This window comes from Anser cygnoides, chromosome 2 (assembly GCF_040182565.1).
Source record: "Anser cygnoides isolate HZ-2024a breed goose chromosome 2, Taihu_goose_T2T_genome, whole genome shotgun sequence".
Lineage (NCBI taxonomy): Eukaryota > Metazoa > Chordata > Aves > Anseriformes > Anatidae > Anser > Anser cygnoides.
This window is the reverse complement of record NC_089874.1, coordinates 16,259,189-16,279,726: the sequence shown is the minus strand read 5'-3', so window position 1 is coordinate 16,279,726 and position 20,538 is coordinate 16,259,189. Positions and strand designations below refer to the sequence as shown.

Here is a 20,538-nt window from a genome sequence, read left to right as displayed (position 1 = left end):
GGCTGGCTTTTCTGCACACCTGAAAGCTGTGCAGGCACTCCAGCCTAGGAAGAGCCAGGTCGGAGATCTCTGAAGCTGCCCGTTCTGTCACTGCGGTGCTCCCTGCCCAGCTAGCTGGGTCTAGAGACCAAGTACATGGCAAAAAGGGTGGGCAGAAGCCGCGTACCTGCAGTGCTGCAGCCACCCAGCAGCTCACCTCTTCTACCTATCTTCCAGTCTTACAATGTGTCTGAAGCCATGGGGGTACTTTGTCAGCCTACAAATGCTCCCCATTTACTGCCGTGTCCCTCTTTAAGTGGGTTGAAGCAGGCTTTACTTAAGTAACCCTGGGAAAGACTATTTACCCTCTCTTGCATAATGAGCGTAAGAGGTGGAGGCAAAGGGCTCATAAAATACAAGCACCCCGAGCCTTAGCCCATTAGGGAGCAGAGGAAGCTCAGATTCAGCCTTCTCTGCTGCTCTTGCAGATTTCTGTTGCTCTCCCATCGCCTCCAAGAACAAACGAGTTGCTAAAGGTCACGTTTCTCGTTGGGGACTGCGAGTTCCTGCACAGGTTGTGCCCCAGGCAGAACCACGGCAGAGCACCCTGTGTCCTCACCCGCTCTCACCTCCCTGCAAAGAGGCCAGATGTAATTGGGTTCCTATTTTTGCTCTTGCTACAGAATGCCTGAAAAGGAAGAAAATTTTAATCGTGGAGAAAACGGATTTGGAAGAGAAGAAATATGCCCTGAGTCTGCTGAGCTTGGTGACTATAGTGGTATGCTGCATATACATTTTTAGACACTTAATGGAGATGCTCCAAATCTTCCTCCTAGTGTATGTGCCTCCCCACTGCTCTGTATAGACGCTGATCTCCTAAACCCTTCGGCTTGGAATCCCAGTCATGAAGCGCTGCAAGCAGGGAGCGTGCTGTCCCCAGTGCTGGCTGCCACCGAGGCGGGGGCAGAGACGTACCCGAGGGAGGCACGGGGCAGGTAGGCGCGGGGACAGGGGGATCCGAAGCAGAGAAGAAAATGGAGTCTGATTAATGCATCCACAACGAAAAAATGGACAGGGATTGTCCTTTGTTTCTTTATTTGTGACTTTGCAATGTGGATTTGATTACAGCACTTGAACTCAGCAGATTTCCTCCCTGCGCACAGTGGAAAACATTGATGTCCTATTTACAAAGAATTTCTGGGAAGCCTGTTGCACATACGTATCAACAACTACTTGCTTGGATGGTTTCTATTTAATAGCGTTTTGAAAAGCATATGGAGAAAATTTCTACTGTGGTGCATTTAACTTCGAAATGTGTTGTGCCTGGAGGAACAAGCTTTTAGGAGTTACAGTGCTTTTGTATCTGTGTAAAGTGTGCTGATGTATGGATGTGTATTTGGGCTCTCCTTTTATTGTAATCTCTGGGGCCCGTGTCTGGATTGTACCTTGCTGGAGATTTCGGTTTGTATGCAGGCGAGGCTTGGTAGAAGTTCGGTTTGCTAGAAATTTTTGCTCACGGCTTTGAGTTTTATAACATTGTTTATGACATTTGCTCTTTGGAACAATATCTGCTATATGTTCATTTTTCTTTTACTCCAAGCTCCAGCAATCACCCTAGAACTGTATTACGTAACAGACCACATTTGGCCTTGAAAAGGACAGTTCAAACTGTCCGTATTTGGGTCACGATCATTATTTTAATGTAGGTGCAGTGAGGGGATTTGAAGATAGGCAATGTCTCTACATTTTGAAAATGTCCTTTTATGGTATTTGTTTTAACTAACCGTTATTTATTTCTAGATCACAGTAGAAGCCTTTCAGAGCTGGCACATAGGAGCAATAGAGAGTATAAGCAAGACGTGTCTAGATTCTGTAAGGACCCAATATATCCCGCATGAGTAGGAATTATAGCCCTCGGACCCCACAGCCTTTGGCTACACTTGAATTTCTGATGATTCGCTCCTTTCCAAATATTTTCTGAATTTTTTAGCATGCAATGGCAAGCTCAAAGACACGAAAAGCAGGACATGGTTATTTGGACATTTTTAATTTCAAAATAACCCAGTATCTGATGCAATTCACTTTAAATAGTACATCCTCAAATTATTCTTTTAAAAGCTTCCTTAAAAAATCATACGGGACTTTTCTGTTTCCCTATTGAAATTTACAGTGGTCTTTTCAGCAAGGAAGAAACTAATCAGGGTGCCAAATCTAAAAGTCTTTACACGGACAGTTAACCAAAATAAAGTTAAATATACATGTTAAGTCCTTGCAGGAATCAGACTCAACTAACCATAAAAGAGAAGTTATAAAAACTGCCTATGCTGCCCAAGGCTGAGAGCAAACCAGAGAAGTGTGACTAGTTAGTAACTTATCTCAATTTCATCAAGTTACAAGCACATAAAGTACAGATTTCTCAGACAACACTGCGATTTTCAGGTGGGAGGCAATCCCTCCTGATCATGCCTAACACAAGATCTTACAAGTTACTTAACAGTGCAGCGTGCATCATTTGTAACTGAAGTGTTTCTCTTCTTTCTCTTTCAGTGAAACTCATGCTCAAAATCTTTGTAGGCTTAAAAACAATCATTCAGCCTGGTTAAAAAGCTTCGTTACCCAGTGCGGACTGAAAAATACCATGCCCTCACGACACAGCAGGTAAATATGCAGGACAAATGCATACTCACTACGTGTAAGGCAGCGTATTTGGGAAACGAGGGGGAACTGAAAGAGAAAAGACTGGGAAGTAGGCAGAAGAGGAAAGGAGACAAGAATAAGCACTAACAACCTGAGTCAACATTAACAAGAAAAGACTCCCTGAAGGGAAGAGGTCCCTTTCTCATGACTTCTCTGTTTATTGATTCAAATGGAAGAAGATAGATACCACATTGTGAACCTGTTTTCTAATTAGAAAACAAGCTACAAGATATCATTAAAACATCTGATTTTAAGAGTGCATGAAAAGCAACCTTACTGTTTTGACTATGACCTGTTTAGTCTGCTTTGAGCTTTTTAGAAGCTCAATATCAGAGGTTGTGGAACAGATGGAAGAAATAATGCCAGCACATTTTTTTCCTGTTAACCCAAATAATAGGACATGCAGTAGGTAGATAACACAGGAGTGGTAGACAAAAACCTTCATTTAGCTTCTAGAATTTATAAGCACCATAGCCTCTGTGATTTTTAATTACTGAAGATCAGTATTATATGTTCAGTGTGCAAACAAACAAAAATTTGCAGAAATGTGTTAAGCCTTGCGCATCAAAAAAGTCCTAGTTCACATTTTTTATTTGTCTATATCTTATATAGGAGGGATGATATCAGCATATTGCAGATCAGCTGAATATGCACTGTCATCAACTTTAACGTAGGCTTCAAAAAGGTTTTGAAGTTCTGTGGCATCCCTGGCCATGCTCACAGCTTGCAGCAATCACAGCCAAGTGGCATAACATGCTCCCACCACGCTCTCTAGGTCCAAAGAGGCCACAAGGACATGTGCTCACCCTGATCCCACACCAAAGCTCAGCGCAGGAAAAGCTGCTCGGGCTTGATCTGAGCCTGCAGTTCAAGGGAAGATGACAGATACCTCCAGGGCCTGACCCCGCACCCACCATGGGCTGTATTTACAATGATTTTGGGTCTCAGGCTGTATTTACAATGATTTTTACAGTCTCGGGCTGTATTTACAGTGATTTCGTTAGGCTGTCCATCAGAGCCTTTGGTATTAGCATACAGTACGCTCAGATCTAGGAGCCATTTCCAAACCAGAAGCAGTTCGTCTATTTAAAACCTGTTGGTTTGTGAACTTATCTCTAAACACTTCCACAGGAGAACAGTGAAGTGTCAAAAGCCCATGCTTTGAGTGACTGGCACACAGAGCATCCTGCAAAGGGAAAGCACCACATTTGCTCTCCTACTGTGAAAAGAAAAGGTTGCCACTTTTCCTGTAAAAAATAATAAGGCTATTATTTAAACAGCAGCAACATAGGATCTACACTTTTTTTTTTTTTTTTAATCGGAAGATTTTATCGATGACAGAAAAAGCCTCTTGGAAGGAGGGTATGTGCACGAGTAAGAGCAGAGGGGATTTTTAGTGTGGTAGAGCTGTGAGGAAGCCCCAGAGCCAGAGCCTCTGGCTGCAGCACATCAGCAACAGCCCTGTCTGGTAGCGACAGGCTAGGTATTAAAAGCAGAGTTGGTGAAGAATGCAGCTAAGACATAGAGCCATATGCAGGTAATGATTGATCTCCACTGACCGAGATCCAAAAATACCATCATCTTTACACATCACAGATATTTTTATTGACATGGTTAAAAATGCCAGTACCCAAAGAGCATTGGGTAATGCCTTCTAGAAAAGCACCTAGGAAGAAGTCGGTGAGTCAGAAGGTCAGATTTTTGTTTTTACAGTGATGTTAAAGACCAGGTTCATTTATAAGAGAGAGAAGTCTACACCTCCGAAATCTTGTCTATATTAGGGAATTTTACTCGTAAAACAGGGAAGCAAAATAACTTTACACATTCCACCAGCTAAGCCCCACTAAAGTTAAAATTGCTGGGAGGTTAAATATGCACATATTTCTGCTGCCTTTCAGCATTTTTGCTGGCGGATCAATCAAATGTTCCTCAGGCTAATTCTGTCCCTGCTTTGGAGCATGCTCAGAGTAGGTGGCTTTTTTTTACGCATCCATGTACTTAAATTGAACAATTTTTTTACTGCCAACGTATCAGCTGAGATTTTCCACAGAAAGAAGAAAAACCGTGCCAATGGGTGTGTGGCTTCTTTGCCAAATTTTAAGCAAGGAGTTCTGAGCCTCTCTATATGGGCAAAAAGTTGTCTTTTTGCTTAGTTGCTTTATAGACATTGATGAAAAAATTCCCCAACTTCTCACTTTTTCTACTGCATCCAAAAAAACCTCAGATTTCAAGAGATATCTAGAAAAGGAAAATTCTGCCTAAACAGTTAAAATTTAAAACAACCACCAGCTGAAATTATAGCCAAGTAAAAGCTGCCTCTTATAATGGAAATGTCAGACATCCTTAATTATAGGTCACCACCAGTTCTGCCTACAACAGAGTACGTTTATTTTCATCCATAGAAATGAATGGAGTTTAGGGGGGGAAAAAAAAATCCACATCTTAAATCCAAAATCCAGGCTGCTCCTTCACTGCCGCTCTGCTTTGGGCCAGCCGAGCAGCTACAGAATTCCCACCCCACTTGTTTGCTGTGGTTACACAGCCCTGTGTTATTTCCACTATCTCACACGCGGAGCCAGAAGAACTTGGAAGATGAAAAGGCTTTTGCTTTCAAATATTTTCCTTTTAAAAGCAGAAAGCTAAGTGTAATTCTATTAATGCATTATTATTTTGGAGGGACTGCTGAAGTCAGGAAATACCAAGTCAATGCTCTATTATATTCATTGTGCAGATGTACCACTTTCTATTCCTCTTTTCCTTGTTAAATATAACCTGTTGTGTCGTATTTTTATTACGGCATGTGCACTGTGACGGTTTCTGCAGCAATGCTGGAATCACCACCCAGGGGAGATTAGTTATAACTGAAGTGGATGGGCAAAAAATGAAGTGTAAAAAATGGCAGAAAGCAAGCCAGCTTGTGACAGAAAATGATGACCGTGATCTATTGGAGCTTCGCTTCAACAGATTCAGGACACTGCTCGTTTTCGGAGAATTTCTGGGCAGTCTCACTGATGTCGCACTACTGGTAGCTTTGTAATTTATTTAGTTATATTTTTGTAAAACCGTGTATCAAAAAATCTTACCCAAAACTTATGGGGATGATGGAGTTAAAATAGTTTGCAGTTCTCTTGTTCTTTACCTGTGCTTCACTATTCTCACACTTCACCCTAAGCCACTTAGGTAGATAACGGTGCTTTAGCAAAGCAAAGCAAACCAAGCGAGAGTACTGAAGCCACTAACCCTGACTTAAAGACTAACCTTTTCCTCCCAGGCACAGACCACTGTCTTGCCTCAAGGCTCCTCCTAATTGAGGAGCATCCTTACCTATGCCTGATGCTTTGGGAGGTCTTTCAACCTGATCTCGCTGCTTTGTTCTGCTCAACAGCAGGATAATGGGTCATTTCCCCGACCTGCTTGGAAGTGGATAACAGAGAGGTGTCACGGAGGCTCCCACGTTGTCAGTGTTAGCAGGGATTAAACACTAGAAGGCAGCTTCAGTGCTTGCCATTCGAAGCCTGGTTTTAGCCAGCACCTTGCCAACAAAGCTCAATTGCTGGACTTTCTCCCCAAAGCACATTTTTTCTTCTCTACTTGTTGGCTTTTGGTTGCTTGTCTCCGCCTTTTTGTGAGCAGCCTTGCAGGCTGTGCCCGTGACACAGACTTCCACCCACCCCTCCTTCCATCTGCAAGGCTGACTCCTCGCAACATCGCCTAGGGTTCAGTTTGGGGTGATGGATTTATTTCAGCTGTGTCACTCCAAGAGAGGAGGGGAACTGCTTTTTGCTTTTTACTGCCCTGAGATGACTGAAGGACAACTGCAGGCAGATTACTCTCAACAGGTTGCACTGAAACACTTTGATAATGACACAAAATATCACGAAATGCGAAATGCACTGAAAAAAAGCCAGATGCCACGTACATCAAGCAGGGAGAAATGGAGGCTACTCACCGGTGACTGGGTGCACAGGAGACACAGCACCGATGCTGGCTACAGACAGCTCTGCAGGGACTTGATAGTGACTAAGAGGTCACCCCAAATTCCTTCTCCAAAAGGAATCCTTCAGATGAAATCAGTGGGGAAGTTGGTTAGGGGTGCAAGAGCAGTTTTCAGGTACTGTGGGTCACGAGTCTCTCCTTTTATTTTTCATGGATATTCAAAGAAAGAGACTCTGAAAGCACTCCAGCCCTCTTGCTTCCCTCTATAACTTCCTCAGATCCTCAGCCGTAGCTAGGACTCCCAAGGGAGAATTTGTATTCACTTAATGCTGACTTGACTCAGCACAATGAGGTGAGGCTCCAGCCAAAACCCTCCCTGCGTCCATTTCGAAAAGCACAGCTTTCAGGGAGCAGCCTCCCCTGCCTTTTCTTTAATGCCCTCTGTGGATTCCCACTCGGGGCCCAGTTCGCTGAGCCCACTGCCAGGTGAGGAGCACTGACGGTGTGCAGCTCGCCAGCGGAGCGGCTGACAGCCCGTCAGACGGCCTCTGTTTAGTAAACACACGGCTAGAGCTCGGCAGAGCTGCACTGAAAATTTCATAATGGAAAATGATAACAGGGAGATTACCTTTAGCCTGCTGGAATGCGATCTAATCCCTAACGGGAGAGGCACAGAGGCAAGCCTGACACTCTTCCACATACACCTTAACCCTGAAGATATTAAGATATTTTAATATATATCTTAACATTTGTGGGTTATTATTATTATATTTATGTTATTATTACATCACGGCTCCTTATTATTTTGTGCATACCATTAAGGCAGTGATTTCCCAAACTCCTTGATTCTGTTCAGACAGGAAGGTTATACTCACAGCATCTAACACGGGAGTTTAGCTTTCAGCTGATACTGCTTTGCATCTTGCTGCAGTATGCCCTGATTAAAGCTGGCAAGTTGAAATATTCCTTCTAATACTGGAATGATGTTTTTCTTATAAAAGGATCCCAGATGGCCAGATAACAGAAGAGATGTCTCTTGCACTGAAATGAATAGTCAAAAAAGGGAGATTGCTGTATCCAAAATCATATGGCATCTTCTAACAGGAAAGGCACAAAGATGACTGCAGCGTATCATCATGAAACACATCCTCAGGCTTCAGATCAATGGCCTGATACTAATTAATCCCATGTTTTCTTTTTGAGGTCACATCTATGGTCAGGAGGTAGCAAGTGCTCTCCATAGTCCGGCCATACATTGCAGTCCAAGGAGCACTGGACCCTCTCAAAGGAGAATGACCCTTCTCGTGACTTCTGGGGAATGACGGATCTCTGTAATGAAACAGCACATTTACCTTTTATAAACTATCTCAGAAAAATCAGGGAAAGCCATATGGCTTAAGGAGGCATCTCCTAAAATTAGACTTCACTTAACACAGTACCTAATTGTAAGGATACAGAGCCTACATCTGCTGGAACTGGGCGTAGCATGAAATGTCAAATGCAGATTTAGATGCGAGTAGGACTGCAAAAGGGAAATTAAGTGTCTTCAGCTTTCTTTTAATTGAGAAAGAGAGAGGTTTCTGATGAATGTGCTGAGATCCTGATGGAGAAGAGCAAAAGGTTTAAAGAAATATGAATCTCCTCACAGAAGGGAAGTGGAATAAAAAGGATTTGGAGCTTTTCTGTTACCTATCCCCCCACATCACTCCCCCACAGAGGAGCAGATTTATACCCCTAGCTGGTGATTACCATTAGAGTAGATGCTGACGGAGCGAAGAAGTCCAAATGCATCCTCAAAAACTCTTCTTGGTTAAGGAATTTTCCATGTCACGATCTTGGTTAGTCTCTTAAAGCATTTGGGAAAACAACTCTGAGGGACTAAAAGTTGTGGGACATGATGTATGGCATTCTATATACTGTATGTCAAATAACCTAAAATCAAACTTAAATACCTGCCGAGACTGCCTTCCATGAAAATTCCAAGATTATCTTCACAGTGGAGGTTTGCACAAGCTGCAGGGTTTGGAGTTGGGAACTATTTAGAAAAAGGAGGAAAGAAAAATGAATAAATCACCGAGCACACATCTTCTCAAGGCACTGAAGGAGATGGGGTAACACAATTAACGTGATATGGGATAAAAGCTAAAACTCTGACTGAAAAGGGAATCGTCAATATTCCCGTTCTGTAATGTTGCCATCCGTGCTGGACATAGCTGTAGCTATGCAAACAGCATTGGCCATACAACTGGAAGCAGTAACCTCTTCAGCCACTTCAAAGAAACAGGATGAAGACTGAGTCTGCAGTTGCGGGTGCTGCACAGTACTTTTAATTTGAACTACTGCTGTTTTCAGTTTGCTAATACACTGGGATTTGAACGGCAGCCTCGGTGGCAATGGCAGTAATCTCCCCGGGAGGGATGGGGCAGGCAGATGCAGGTATAACCAAGGGATCATGAATCTAGGCCATAGCTTTGTGACCTTCCTAATCTTTAAAAATAGCTTTATGCATGTGTGCGTGTATACAAGTATATGCTATGGAATAACAAATATACGCTACAAAGGTTATATGAAATTGCTTTGCATATTTTAATACTCTGACATGTGAGAAAAGCTAGTGAAGGAAAGGCACTCTAAGCTCTTGTGTGGTAGGACATGAGAAACAGCAGTGAGCAGCAAGAAAAAGAAGGCACAACTGAACTTACATAAAACGTTTCAATTTCAGTTTAGCTATGGGTTTTGCTCTGGCACATTTGGTGATCCCTGGCTGGCTGGATACTCCGTCCAGTATTTTCTTCTGTGGGTGAAGAACAGCCTGTTTGCTGAATTTGGCATTTAACTCTAGAGAGTCGCGGCAATGGACAGGTCTGTCTGTTTGCTTTTTATTCTCTAGCCTTGCCCAAGTCAACAGAATGGGTAATCCATCATGACACCGCAGGAAAGTGACTGGGGAAACAGCACCAAAATTGCTTGTTTAGGATTCATATCAGTACACATCAGCTGGAGGAGAATGGAGACCAAAGCAATGCATATGTCCTTAAAATGCATTTTCAGAGGCTGTAAAACTAATGTAGTGCATCACCATTAAAGAGAAAATGTGACCAATTCAGTCTGACTCAGATTAAGACTACATTGTAGTTGAAATGTCTCGAAACAGACTCTGAAAAATAGTTGTGCCTAAGTTGTTTTTCCACCGGAGAAATCAACTGTAGTTGCAAACATAATTTTCAGACCTTCTGGAATTAACATTTAAGCAAGCAACAATGTTAAGATTAAAAATGTCAAAGAACCTATAAATACTATTTAGGAGCAGAGTAGTCTTCACAAAGCAATCATCAAGTAAAGATAAAACAGTCTAAGGTTAAGCAAGCAAGAAAGTGCAGTAGCCCTGCATTCACACTGAAGAGTGCTATTGTAGTGAAGAGCTTTTTTACTTTGCCAATTAATCTTACTCCTAAAATTAGCAATTAATCTATGAAATTCTTGTCATTATTTAGAATAAATGGCATGGCACCGAAGTACCATTATTATCAATTAAGCAAATTTCTTCTGGCCTCTTCTTCAAGATGCTACAATGAATCCAAAATACAAGCTCACCTGGCTGTAGGAACACACATTAAAATTTTAATTATACAGCTTTGCAGGGGAAGCTTTGCACAGTTAACCTCTCTGTGCTAGGAATGCCATAACGTTTTACAAACATTTGGATGGACTACAGATACTTTTTATTTTTTCCGATGGCATAACAAATGCTTTTGTTGCCTTTGGTGTTGTGTGATACATGGTACTTGATGTGAAAATCCACAGATACATGGCCTTATCAGGGAACAGCGACTAAAGACACTCAGCAAAAATGACAACAGCTGCATGCAAGGCAACAAACTGTAGGACTTTTCACCCTACAAAATCAGGAGTAGAAGTTGGAGATAATTTCATTCAACAGAGAGATGAAGTCATCTCCATAAACCTCAGCAACCTCATGACAGGAAAACCCATCACACTGACTGGTCTGACGTCAAGAGTAAGAGACGTGCAGATGCCTATGAGGTAGGTTCACAGCCTCAGGCGCCTCAGGCTGTACTGCCTAGATGCCCACCAACTGCCAAGGCAGTCTGGAGTGACTACACCGAGTCTGACATCCCAGCTAAAGGTGGGTAAGTCCCACGCAGGATCACCTACTACCGTTATTACACATGAATTAGTCATCACCTGCAAGAGATCACCTGCTTCAGTGAATGCCTACCAACAGCTACTGAAGTGGGTGGTGAATCTTTTAAATAGAAATAAAATTACCTAAAAGACATTACAAAATCATTTTTATTACTCCAGACAGCTTTTGTTTTTGCAGGAGAGTGGTCAATGACATGATCCTGCAGGTATCTAAATGCAAACAAAGCCCTCCAGTGCCACAGAACCGCGGAGTGGCTGAGGCTGGCAGGGAGCTCTGGGCCCACCAGGCCCAACCCCTGCTCACGCAGGGCCGCCCAGAGCAGGGAGCCCAGGGCCATGTCCAGGCGGCTTCTGAAGGTCTCCGAGGAGACTCCGCCGCCTCTCTGGGCAGCCTGTGCCAGTGCTCCGTCACCCCCACAGCACAGAAGGGCTTCTGGTGTTCAGACTGAGCCTCCTGTGGGCCACTTTGTGCCCATTGGCCCTTGTCCTGGCTCTGGGTGCACTGACAAGAGCCTGGCTTTCTTCTGTTTGCACCCTCCCTTCAGGTATTTACAGATGTTGATAAGATCTCCCCAGAGCCCTCTCTTCTCCAGGCTGAGCAGTCCCAGCTCCTTCAGCCTTTCCACATGTCAGATGCTCCGGTCCCTTCACCATTTTTGCAGCTCTTCATTGGACTCTCTTCAGTACGTCTCCTTTCAGCTTCTGGATGATCCTAGTTAATCAAGATTTTTCAGTTAAGCTCCCCATGCATGTGAAGAGATGCTTCTGGTCATCCCTACAGCTGCCTAGCTCACCACCCTACCTAACCCCCTGCAGATCTTCAAGCGAGGCTTTTTCCTCCCTGTCTCCTCTGCAGAAACTAATCTGAGACCTTCATTACATACCTTGCATCTGTGAAATGTTAGGTGTAATTAATCTTTAATATGAAAGCCCAGAAGTCGTTAAGTCCCTCCAGGCTACAAAAAGCCAAGGTTCAATTCTATCCTCTCATCAAAGAAATGTAAATCACCATCATCCACAAGCTAATTCACCTCCCTAAAGACAACAATTCAGGGGTACCAGTGAATGTTATGTTTTCTATAGAATAAAATAGTCATTGAACCAGAGAAAGATTATTTTACAGCCTAGTGGCTGAAAAAATTATCCAAGTGGTGAGAGAAGTAGAGAGTATTTCAAAATACTTCTCTTGAGGTGACACAGTTCCTGTCCTTTACTTACACAGTTAGACCACACCAATAAGAGAAAATGAGAGTTCTTCAGAATATCTAAAGCCCAGTGATATAGAGGGATATCTGCCCACCACAGAAACCTCTGTTCAAACCTTCCCAATAAGAAGAGGGAATTTTAAAATCATTGGGTTCTTGGAAACCCCGGGACCACCTGCTTTTCTTGTAGCAAATGCTCAAATCTAAGCTTTTAATACTTGGGTTAGAAAGACATTTTCAATTTGATCCCATATAAAATCTTTTTAGGCTTTTATTTTCATGAGGGAAAAAAAATATAATTATTTGGAAGGATTTGAACTAGTTTTTCCTTGCAACCAAAAACTCCTGATATGCATAACCTTACGTGAGAATTATGACTGCTTTATCAACACGTGATCATTCGTGCACTGAAATGCTGCTCCCTGCTCCAGTACACCAAACTCAGATATAACTATACCAAATTTTACACAGCTCTATAGTGCCAACGAATTTGATCTATGCATTTGACTTTCAATTATGTTCCGGTCCGCTTTAATACCATACGTTTGTATCTACCAGACAGACCCGCACATTGCCAAATACAAGAATTAAACTCACCATGCTGAGTTCACCAATGCTTCAACTCACATGTATTAGAATATAACTGTGTTTCTCCGTATGGTATTGAGCAATGATTTGTTGAGAGTTCTTAAACAAAATTAGGCTTCTATTTGGATTTATTTGTTTGACTTGGTAGACTTAATATATTCCTTTTTGTTTTCTTTACGTTAATTCTGTATATGCAGAATACACACTGCAAGCTCCAAAACTGTTACAGTTCCAAAACAACAGCTTTCCATTACGTATTGACAAACATTTCCAGCAGAAGTATTATGCACTTTGCAGGGAAAAAAAAAAAAGTGACAAACAAGACATAACAAATGAATGGCATCCAACATTCGAATGTTTTCCGACAATAAAAAAAAAATGTATATATATAAATGAGAAGACTATAAAATAGAATAATTCAGAAATGCATTTTAAGTTGGGATTTAAAGAGCTGAGTGAGCCAGCTGTACAGATATCATAACGAAGAAAATAATTCCAAACGAGAGCCAAATGAGCCATCGCAAAAAACTGCGAGACAGTAAACAGCAAGAGGGGTGTGGAGCAGAGCTAAATCAGAAACAGAGTGTAAGTTACAGAAGGAAACAAACGTGAACCATATGGAAAAATATCCACAACACATTAGTGTTTAATTAGATAATATAATGGATAAGGACACTTCTGCAGAGTCATCATAAACAAAGATGAATGGAAAATGTGCTACTAATAAAACTGGGTAATCTAACTGCGCTACAACTGTAATTTGATCAGTCACAAATTTAAAACAAAAATAATATTTTGATACAGTATTTTGCTACTGCATTTAGTAGTAGAAAAGAAAGTACAGAAGGAGACACTCTCAACTGAAGTTCCAGGTACTGTGAAAACAAACAGGGAAATCACCACAACTGTTTGCACTCTAACGCTTGTACCCAAATTCGCGTTCCAATTCACTCGGAACACACAAAGGAGCCACCTTTTGAATAAGAGTGTGGAATGGCCTTTTCCAGTTTCTTTTCTAAAATATATTTGACTTGTGTGAAGGCCCTATAACAGAGATAACATCTAAAGTAAATATTAGCATGGGAAAACGAACCTGTAGGGCCTGGTTATGTTTTCATACATTTACCTTATATAGGAAACCAACCTGACATAAGAAGCAGCACAGGTTAATTGCTTTCAAGGGAAAAACTATATGCAACAAGTAGGGCAAACAGAGAGCAAGAGAAACAAAATGGTTCTGAAGGCCTTTGTGATCTTCACAAACACTTTCTTAATAGGGAAGATTTTTGAGAAGTTCTTTGCATGTATGCACGTCATTATGGCTATAGATAGCTATGCACACACTGATGCTTTACGAGAGACTTCAGTAAAAGGATGCCAAGCAGGTACAGTCTGTCAAGGTGTGCAAGACAAGACAATTAATTAGGAATCACAGCTTCAAGCTTTAAATGAATAAATAAAACATGGTAAAATACAGAAACAAGAAAAAATGGAAGCTGAGGAGTGTAAAGAAGGGTAACTTCTCGTTATAAGTATCTACAAACTAAGCTCTAAATGAATGTGCGAATTTCTGCTGCCTTTACCATTTTTTTGAGACTGCGTAATATCCTAACGTACACCTTCAAAATATATTAGGTTCATTTGGAAGCAAAAATGGAAATCACAAGGCCATCTGGAAAGGCGCTAAGACTGCATGATGATATCTCTAAAATTCACTTTTTATCAAGATTACTTCCCCAGATAGCTGCACTCCAGCTGCACATTTCTGGGTCATTGCTCTTCCAGTAAAGTTTTCAACTACAATTTTTATAGAGGATCAAAAACATTAAAAAAAAGCATCAATTAAAACGTAAATGTTAGGAATTGAAATTCCAAGAAAATACATGGAAGTGAAAACAAAGTTTCACTGCTAAAAATTAGAAGAAAAAAAAAAAGGAAAGAAAGAAAATCTCCACAAACCATAAATGAAAAAAGAAACTATTCACTGAGTCATTTTCCACTGTAATTCTAAATTGATTCAACTAAGCGAACACCATTATGTCTAGAATACTCAAGATAGGATGTGAAATTTCATTTCATAAACATGAATAAGGAGTAAGCATACCAATAGAAAACTGATTATTTTTATTCAATAATATATACTCAAGAGATCATAAACCATAACAACATACATGGCTATTTTTAAAATGGCAAAACCAGTCTGTAAGAATCATCAGCTGAAAAAATTCCAAGATGCTGTGGTTTTCAAGCAGCCATACTCCAGCATGACTACTGAACTATTTAAATTCCTGTCTTCAGATGATGCAAGTACATTTCAAAAAAGGTGAAGTACAGCAGGTACTCTATCTATCTAACATTTCAATTACATTATGCCTGTTTAGGTAGCCTAAACTCCCCCATAAATTATGTCACTAGAGGCAAACTAACTTAGGAATGACCACTGTCTTAGAACTCCCCCTTTAAAGAATATAGATTTCCAAGCCTGCCCCATCCAGGAGAACATAGAAAATATACTGCTTTGCCTAGATTTTACAAACTAGTGCATTAATTAATTCATGCATTGACTGAAATGTCAGATTGTACCCCACAGTGAAAAAAAGGATTTTTCATTCTCACTTGCAGGGAGTACGTGTAATTTAAATTATGAATACCATGTGCTCGTATGTTGCAAGACACTACAAAGACAGCAGGAATTTTAACGAGTGGATTTGCAACTAGTATTAGAAGAAATTATTAGGCCAAAACGCTGTATTTGACTGTAGCTGCATCCTTAACTGTGATATCTTTTAGCAGGGTAAATAAAGGGAACTTTGTATACAAAGATGGGAGGTGCAAAGTTACTTGGAATTAAACATATCACACACACACCTCACTGACATACCCGTTTGCAAGTTGTGAATGAAAAGCTTTCCAGGGTGAATAGTGGGGTAACTATACCACTACATAATAATAGTGGGGTAACTATATCCCACTATATAATAGTGGGATAACAGGGAATTGGGATAACTGATAACATGATGCAAAACACCATCCTCTGCTTCTTTAGTTTCTAGACCTCCTTGGTATAAGATATAAAGATAACATATGCCAAGATTGCTTTGATTTTCTTTTCTCGTTTCTCTGACTGCAGCAGTAAAGAGGTAGGAACACTCCTGCCAGCTTCAGTTCTGCTCTTCAGAAACTACTGGGCAGCAGGAGTTGTCACTGGCTTCTCCTAGCTGCTTGGAAACCTCACGAGACCTGTGCTCAAACAGGCGCTACGGCTATCTGTAACGGAGCAATAACACCAGGAGACTGCTCCTCTCCTCATTCTGTTGGGAAACATCACTCACTCAAAGTGAAGAGGCAAGAATTCCTATACAGAAGTGAAAAGTGACAGGACTGAACGGAAGCAAGCTACCTGAAAGTCACTTAAAGAGGGGCCTGAAATTTTGTATGTGCTTGCAGAGTACAATTACAGATCTACCAATGTATTTACAGTTAAGTTATTATTTTTGTTTTTGCATCTACCTTGTAAAACATGAGAAGTTTTAAGGAACTGAAAAACTTAGCATAAAAAAATTGTACGTGATATTTCAGTGAAACTTATCCACAGAATTATAAAAAACATTCAAGAATCCCAAAACAACTTAAGCCTTTGTTTGCAAGCAGTTTGACAGGCACTGCTATCTTCTACACAAGAACTCAAGAAGCCAAGACGTTGAACTCTTAAAGCGGGACAAAGCCATGATTCTGCCTTACACTTTGCAATTCACTCTCTCAAGGAAGCTTTCCTGACATCTCATTTTTATCTTATCTTTCATGTTGCGGTCCTTAGCCACCTGCGTATTGGGAGTTCAGAACTCCCAGCTAACGGCAAATCAAAAACTTCTACGTGACTCCTATTAGCCCTCGAGAACACTTTGTACTGTTTGGTTTGTCACTCTGCTTTAAGCACTCTCAGGTAGATAGATCCTCATTAAATTGAGGAAGTCAACAGCCAATTCACACTGCCTAAAGATAGATATGTAAAATCCCTAAACGTACATTTACCAAATTTGGAAAGACACTAAATGAATCATCGATACCTGTAAAGAAGAGCAACAACTGTCTCCATGCAAGTACCCAAATCTATGACTAGTGTACACTTATAAGATGAATTTTGAAAAAAATCCCCCAGAACTTTACAGAACTCTGTATCCGCTTCAGCCATGTTCTCCTCTCTTCCAGGCACTTCAGATTTTACTGAATTCCATGGAAGCTTCAGATGTGAGGTGCTTCTGTAAACTGCTGGTGTTGAAGAGTTTTATTTCTAGAGAAATGCTATGAGGGGATATAGCACTGTGCGTGTACATAGAGCATGTAAACACAATGTACGATAGCTAAAGGGCCTCAAACTCAGTAGCGTATCACATACTTATTAAAAGTGTCCTATTAGCAAGACTGCTTTCACTGAAATCCAATTTATTTGGATAAAAGCATCCCCCGGTAGCACAGAACTGTGACTGCAACAGAGCCATCCCAGGACAGGAAGAGGAAAAAATAAATAAATAAACCAGAAAGCCTGGAAACAAATGGAAGCGTACAAAATCGTCTTATTGCGTAGCTAAGTGAAACGAAGGGAAAGAGTAAATAAACATTACAAGCATCTGACAGCAACGCGTTCGACTTTAATACGTTAAATAAGTTTTAGTCCGTTCAAGTTTAACGCATGAAGTGCGGAGGAAGGTGTCATCCGTCAGGGAAGGGTCCCGTCGCTTGTACGTCTCAGAAGCGAGACCGTGAGACCGCTTCTCCTCTCACAGGAGCAGCTCCGACGGCCCGGCGAGGCGGCAGCGCTGCCCCCTTCCCCTTCCCCTTCCCCTTCCCCTTCCCCTTCCCCTTCCCCTTCCCCTTCCCCTTCCCCTTCCCCCAGGCGCCACCTGAGGGGGCGGCGGGGGGCACCTGCCCGCTGCTCGGGGCGCTGTGAGGCGGCTCCGTGCCGCCCCCGTCACCGCGAGCCCCCCGTGAGGGGCCGGGGGCCGCTCGCCGCTACCTGCGGCCGCCGCTTTCCCCCCGCCGCCGTTTAAAGGCGCTGCCGTAAAGCGCCCGTCTCCCTTAGCAACAAGGTTGGGGCCCGGCGCTAGGTGTGGGAAGGTGATGTAAAAGTACAGCCAGTGTCGTAAACCAGGTCCGGGCGGGGAGGGGGGGGGGTGGGGGGGGGGGGAGGAGAGGAGGGGAGGGGAGGGGAGGAGGGGAGGGAGGGGGAGGGCGGGGGAGGAGGTGACTGGAGCATTTAGACACAGGCGAGAGGATCATGGCGGATGGCCCCAGGTGTAAGCGCAGGAAGCAGGCGAACCCGCGCCGCAACAACGGTCAGTCAGCCGCCGGGGCAGCGGCCGGGGAGGGTGTGGGGGGGGAGGGTGGGACGGCGGAGCCGGGCCGGGCAAGAACAAGCGGAGGGGGAAAGGGGGAGAACGGGGAGAGGTGGCGGGGGAGACTTTGGGGTGCGAGAAGTAGAAAGTAATGCCCCGCCGGGAGCCGGCTGGCCCCGCACCGCCAGACCCGTTATATCCGCTACCTGCCTCCCTCCTCCGCCTAGCGGCGCCTCCCCGCGCCGCCGCCTGCCCCGGACCGTTAGGCGCTGCCTGCCCCGCGCCGCCGGGGGGGAGCTGCGAGGGAAGGGGGGGCGAGGGGGGGGCGCTTTTTTTTTTTTTTAATTTTTTAGTTTTTTTTTTTTTTAATAAAGGGGGGACGCCTGCCTGCCTGCTGCCGCCGCCCGGGCTGGCCCCGGCTTCTCCGCCCCGCTGGGGGGCTGCGGGGGTGGGCGGGCGGGCGGCGAAGTTTCTTCCCTTCCCTTCCCCTCCCTTCCCCTCTCCTCTCCTCTCCTCTCCCCCCGGCTCTGGAGGTACCTGTTTGTATAATAATGGGTGGTAACGGTTTGGCCGGGGGCCCCCCTCTCTGCGTGTGTGCGACCCAGTGCTGCGGTCTATATAAGGAATTACATTTACGTTTCAGACTTAAGGGCTGCCGGGCTTCTTCTTTCTTTTCTTTTATTTTCTTTTTTTTTTTGTCTCTTTTGGGTACGTGTGTTACTTTAAGATGCCTTCTGGAGGTACACGGGGGGGGGAGCGCTCCGTACACCCACTCCGCACTTATTTTCTGGGTGGGGGAAAAAAAAAAAATAGAGAAGTAGTCGGGCGCTCGTAGCGACTCCTCGTAATACGATGTACAGCAGGAGGTTTTGTAACCTTCCTTGGCAATTTTAGGTTTTATGTGGCATTTCCTGTGCGGGGTCACAGATAGGAAGGCTCTCGCCCGCGATCCGAGACGTTTCCATACGCAGTGGACGGCCTCTGAAATATATCCGAGGCACGATTCCTGCCTCTGCTCGCCGATCCCGGCCGGTTCAGGCATAAAGTGTTTACAAACGGTGGCCTTTCCAGGGGCTAACGAGTCGATCTGATTGCTTTGAACTTAGGAGAGCTTTCTTAATTTCGCCGTGCGCGTTTCACAGCGGGTATTTTGGTTTACACGAGGGCGTTATTAATTCCTTGTTGTAGTGTAAATATTTGTATTTAGCTCAGGATTTGGCTCCGTGAAAGGTAAGTTTGGAAAGTGCTTTTCTCTTTACCTTATTTAAAATGTTGATGATCAGAAAAAGGGGCTTTTCTTCTTGCTGACGACATGTGTGTGACATGTGAGTCTGAACCACCCAGTGTCTGTGCAGGAGCTGTAAACATGTTTACCTGAACAGGAAAGAAAATGGATTTTTCTCTTAAAGATCCAGTGATACGAATATCATACTCTTAAAACATATCAACAGATGACTGGCGAGAGAGATTCTCTGAAAACCTAGCTTTTGAAGTCGACGGGGAAAAAGAGATTCTTGATCGCTGCAGCAAATGGCAACTTGTGCAGGTAGAAAAAAAGATGGTGTTTAGTTTTCTCCTGCATGCATGTCAGCCCCCTCCTGTCTGCTGCTTTCATTCTCAAGGGAGGGATTTATTTACCACGCTTGCTGTCAGTGTTTTTCCTTTGTGCTTAATATTAGAAAAACAGATTTGAGGCTGTTTAAGCACAAAACGTTTTGTCTGCGGCATGTATCACTCGCAGAAAACAAAAGGTGTGTAAGACAGGGTAGCGTTCCAGGTATCTTTCATCTTCATCACTTTTGGACCTCGTCGTTGCACCCTTCTTATTATAAAATCCCTTTGAGTCTGTATCGAGTAGTTCTGCTGTGTAAAATAGATGGCTTGTTTTAGGCTGTTTCTGGTTCCTTTTTTTTGAGGAATTAAAACCAACTTCAGTCATTGTGCACTGAAGCATCAGGATCGGTTAGATAATAGATTCTGGATAATAGAGATTTCTCAGCAGTGGGTTTTTGTTTGACTTGCAAATGTTTACTAAAGAAAATGGCTAGACAAATGTTAACCCTTTAACCTTTAAAATAGGTGTGAGACTTATTTTTCTTCTAGATCTCTAAACGCACTTTGCTCTCACGGATTAGTATCTTCCGTTAATCCAAGATCAGCGTACAGGAGATGCTTCAGCAACTGCCTTGTTTGTAGTGCACACTAAATCAGTTTTGTACTGTTCCAGTTGCCTCGTTTCTCCCTCGTACACACAGAGGGGGAGATTAGAGGGAGATGGCACTCGGTATCCAGCGTGCCAGTTAACAATGCTGGGCTGTGGCATTAAGTTATTGTACTGTAAACTTTCCCTCTGTTTATCTGTTGATAAGCTTAGCACAGCTATTCTTGTACTGTAAACTTTTTCTTTTTTTTTTTTTTTTTTTTTTTTTTTGTCTCTGTGTTTGAGAGCCAGAACTTATGGCTGCCATCCTGATGCATTAAGTGGAGCTGGGAAGACAGTCTTACCTCCTTAACCGGAGAGCTGGTCCCTTTTCTGCCTTCTTTATTGGCCGCTACAGGAGATCAGCAAACGAGCCGATTGGTGCTACCATTAGAGCCTTCGCTAACGAGAAAATCTGGCACTTCTCATACCT

At 43.0% G+C, this 20,538-nt stretch overlaps 1 protein-coding gene and 2 long non-coding RNA genes across 4 annotated transcripts in view; 2 read left to right on the top strand and 1 right to left on the bottom strand.

The window, feature by feature from the left end:
* Window positions 1-9,752: 9,752 nt before the first annotated feature.
* LOC136790016 (uncharacterized) overlaps window positions 9,753-20,538 on the bottom strand; it is a 301,984-nt gene continuing 291,198 nt past the window's right edge. Inside the window, exon 4 of the long non-coding RNA XR_010829089.1 lies at window positions 9,753-11,158. This is a non-coding gene — a long non-coding RNA (uncharacterized lncRNA). The remainder of the gene's footprint in view (window positions 11,159-20,538) is intronic.
* ZEB1 (zinc finger E-box binding homeobox 1) overlaps window positions 17,782-20,538 on the top strand; it is a 128,867-nt gene continuing 126,110 nt past the window's right edge. For both annotated transcript variants that reach the window (XM_066991530.1, XM_066991529.1), the window contains exon 1: window positions 17,782-17,905. In XM_066991530.1, coding sequence (XP_066847631.1) covers window positions 17,848-17,905 — 58 coding nt within the window. In that variant the 5' untranslated portion in view covers window positions 17,782-17,847. The remainder of the gene's footprint in view (window positions 17,906-20,538) is intronic.
* Window positions 18,263-20,397, top strand: LOC136790015 (uncharacterized). The gene is made up of 3 exons (XR_010829086.1): window positions 18,263-19,135; window positions 19,357-19,451; window positions 20,352-20,397. It is a non-coding gene; the product is annotated as an uncharacterized lncRNA (long non-coding RNA).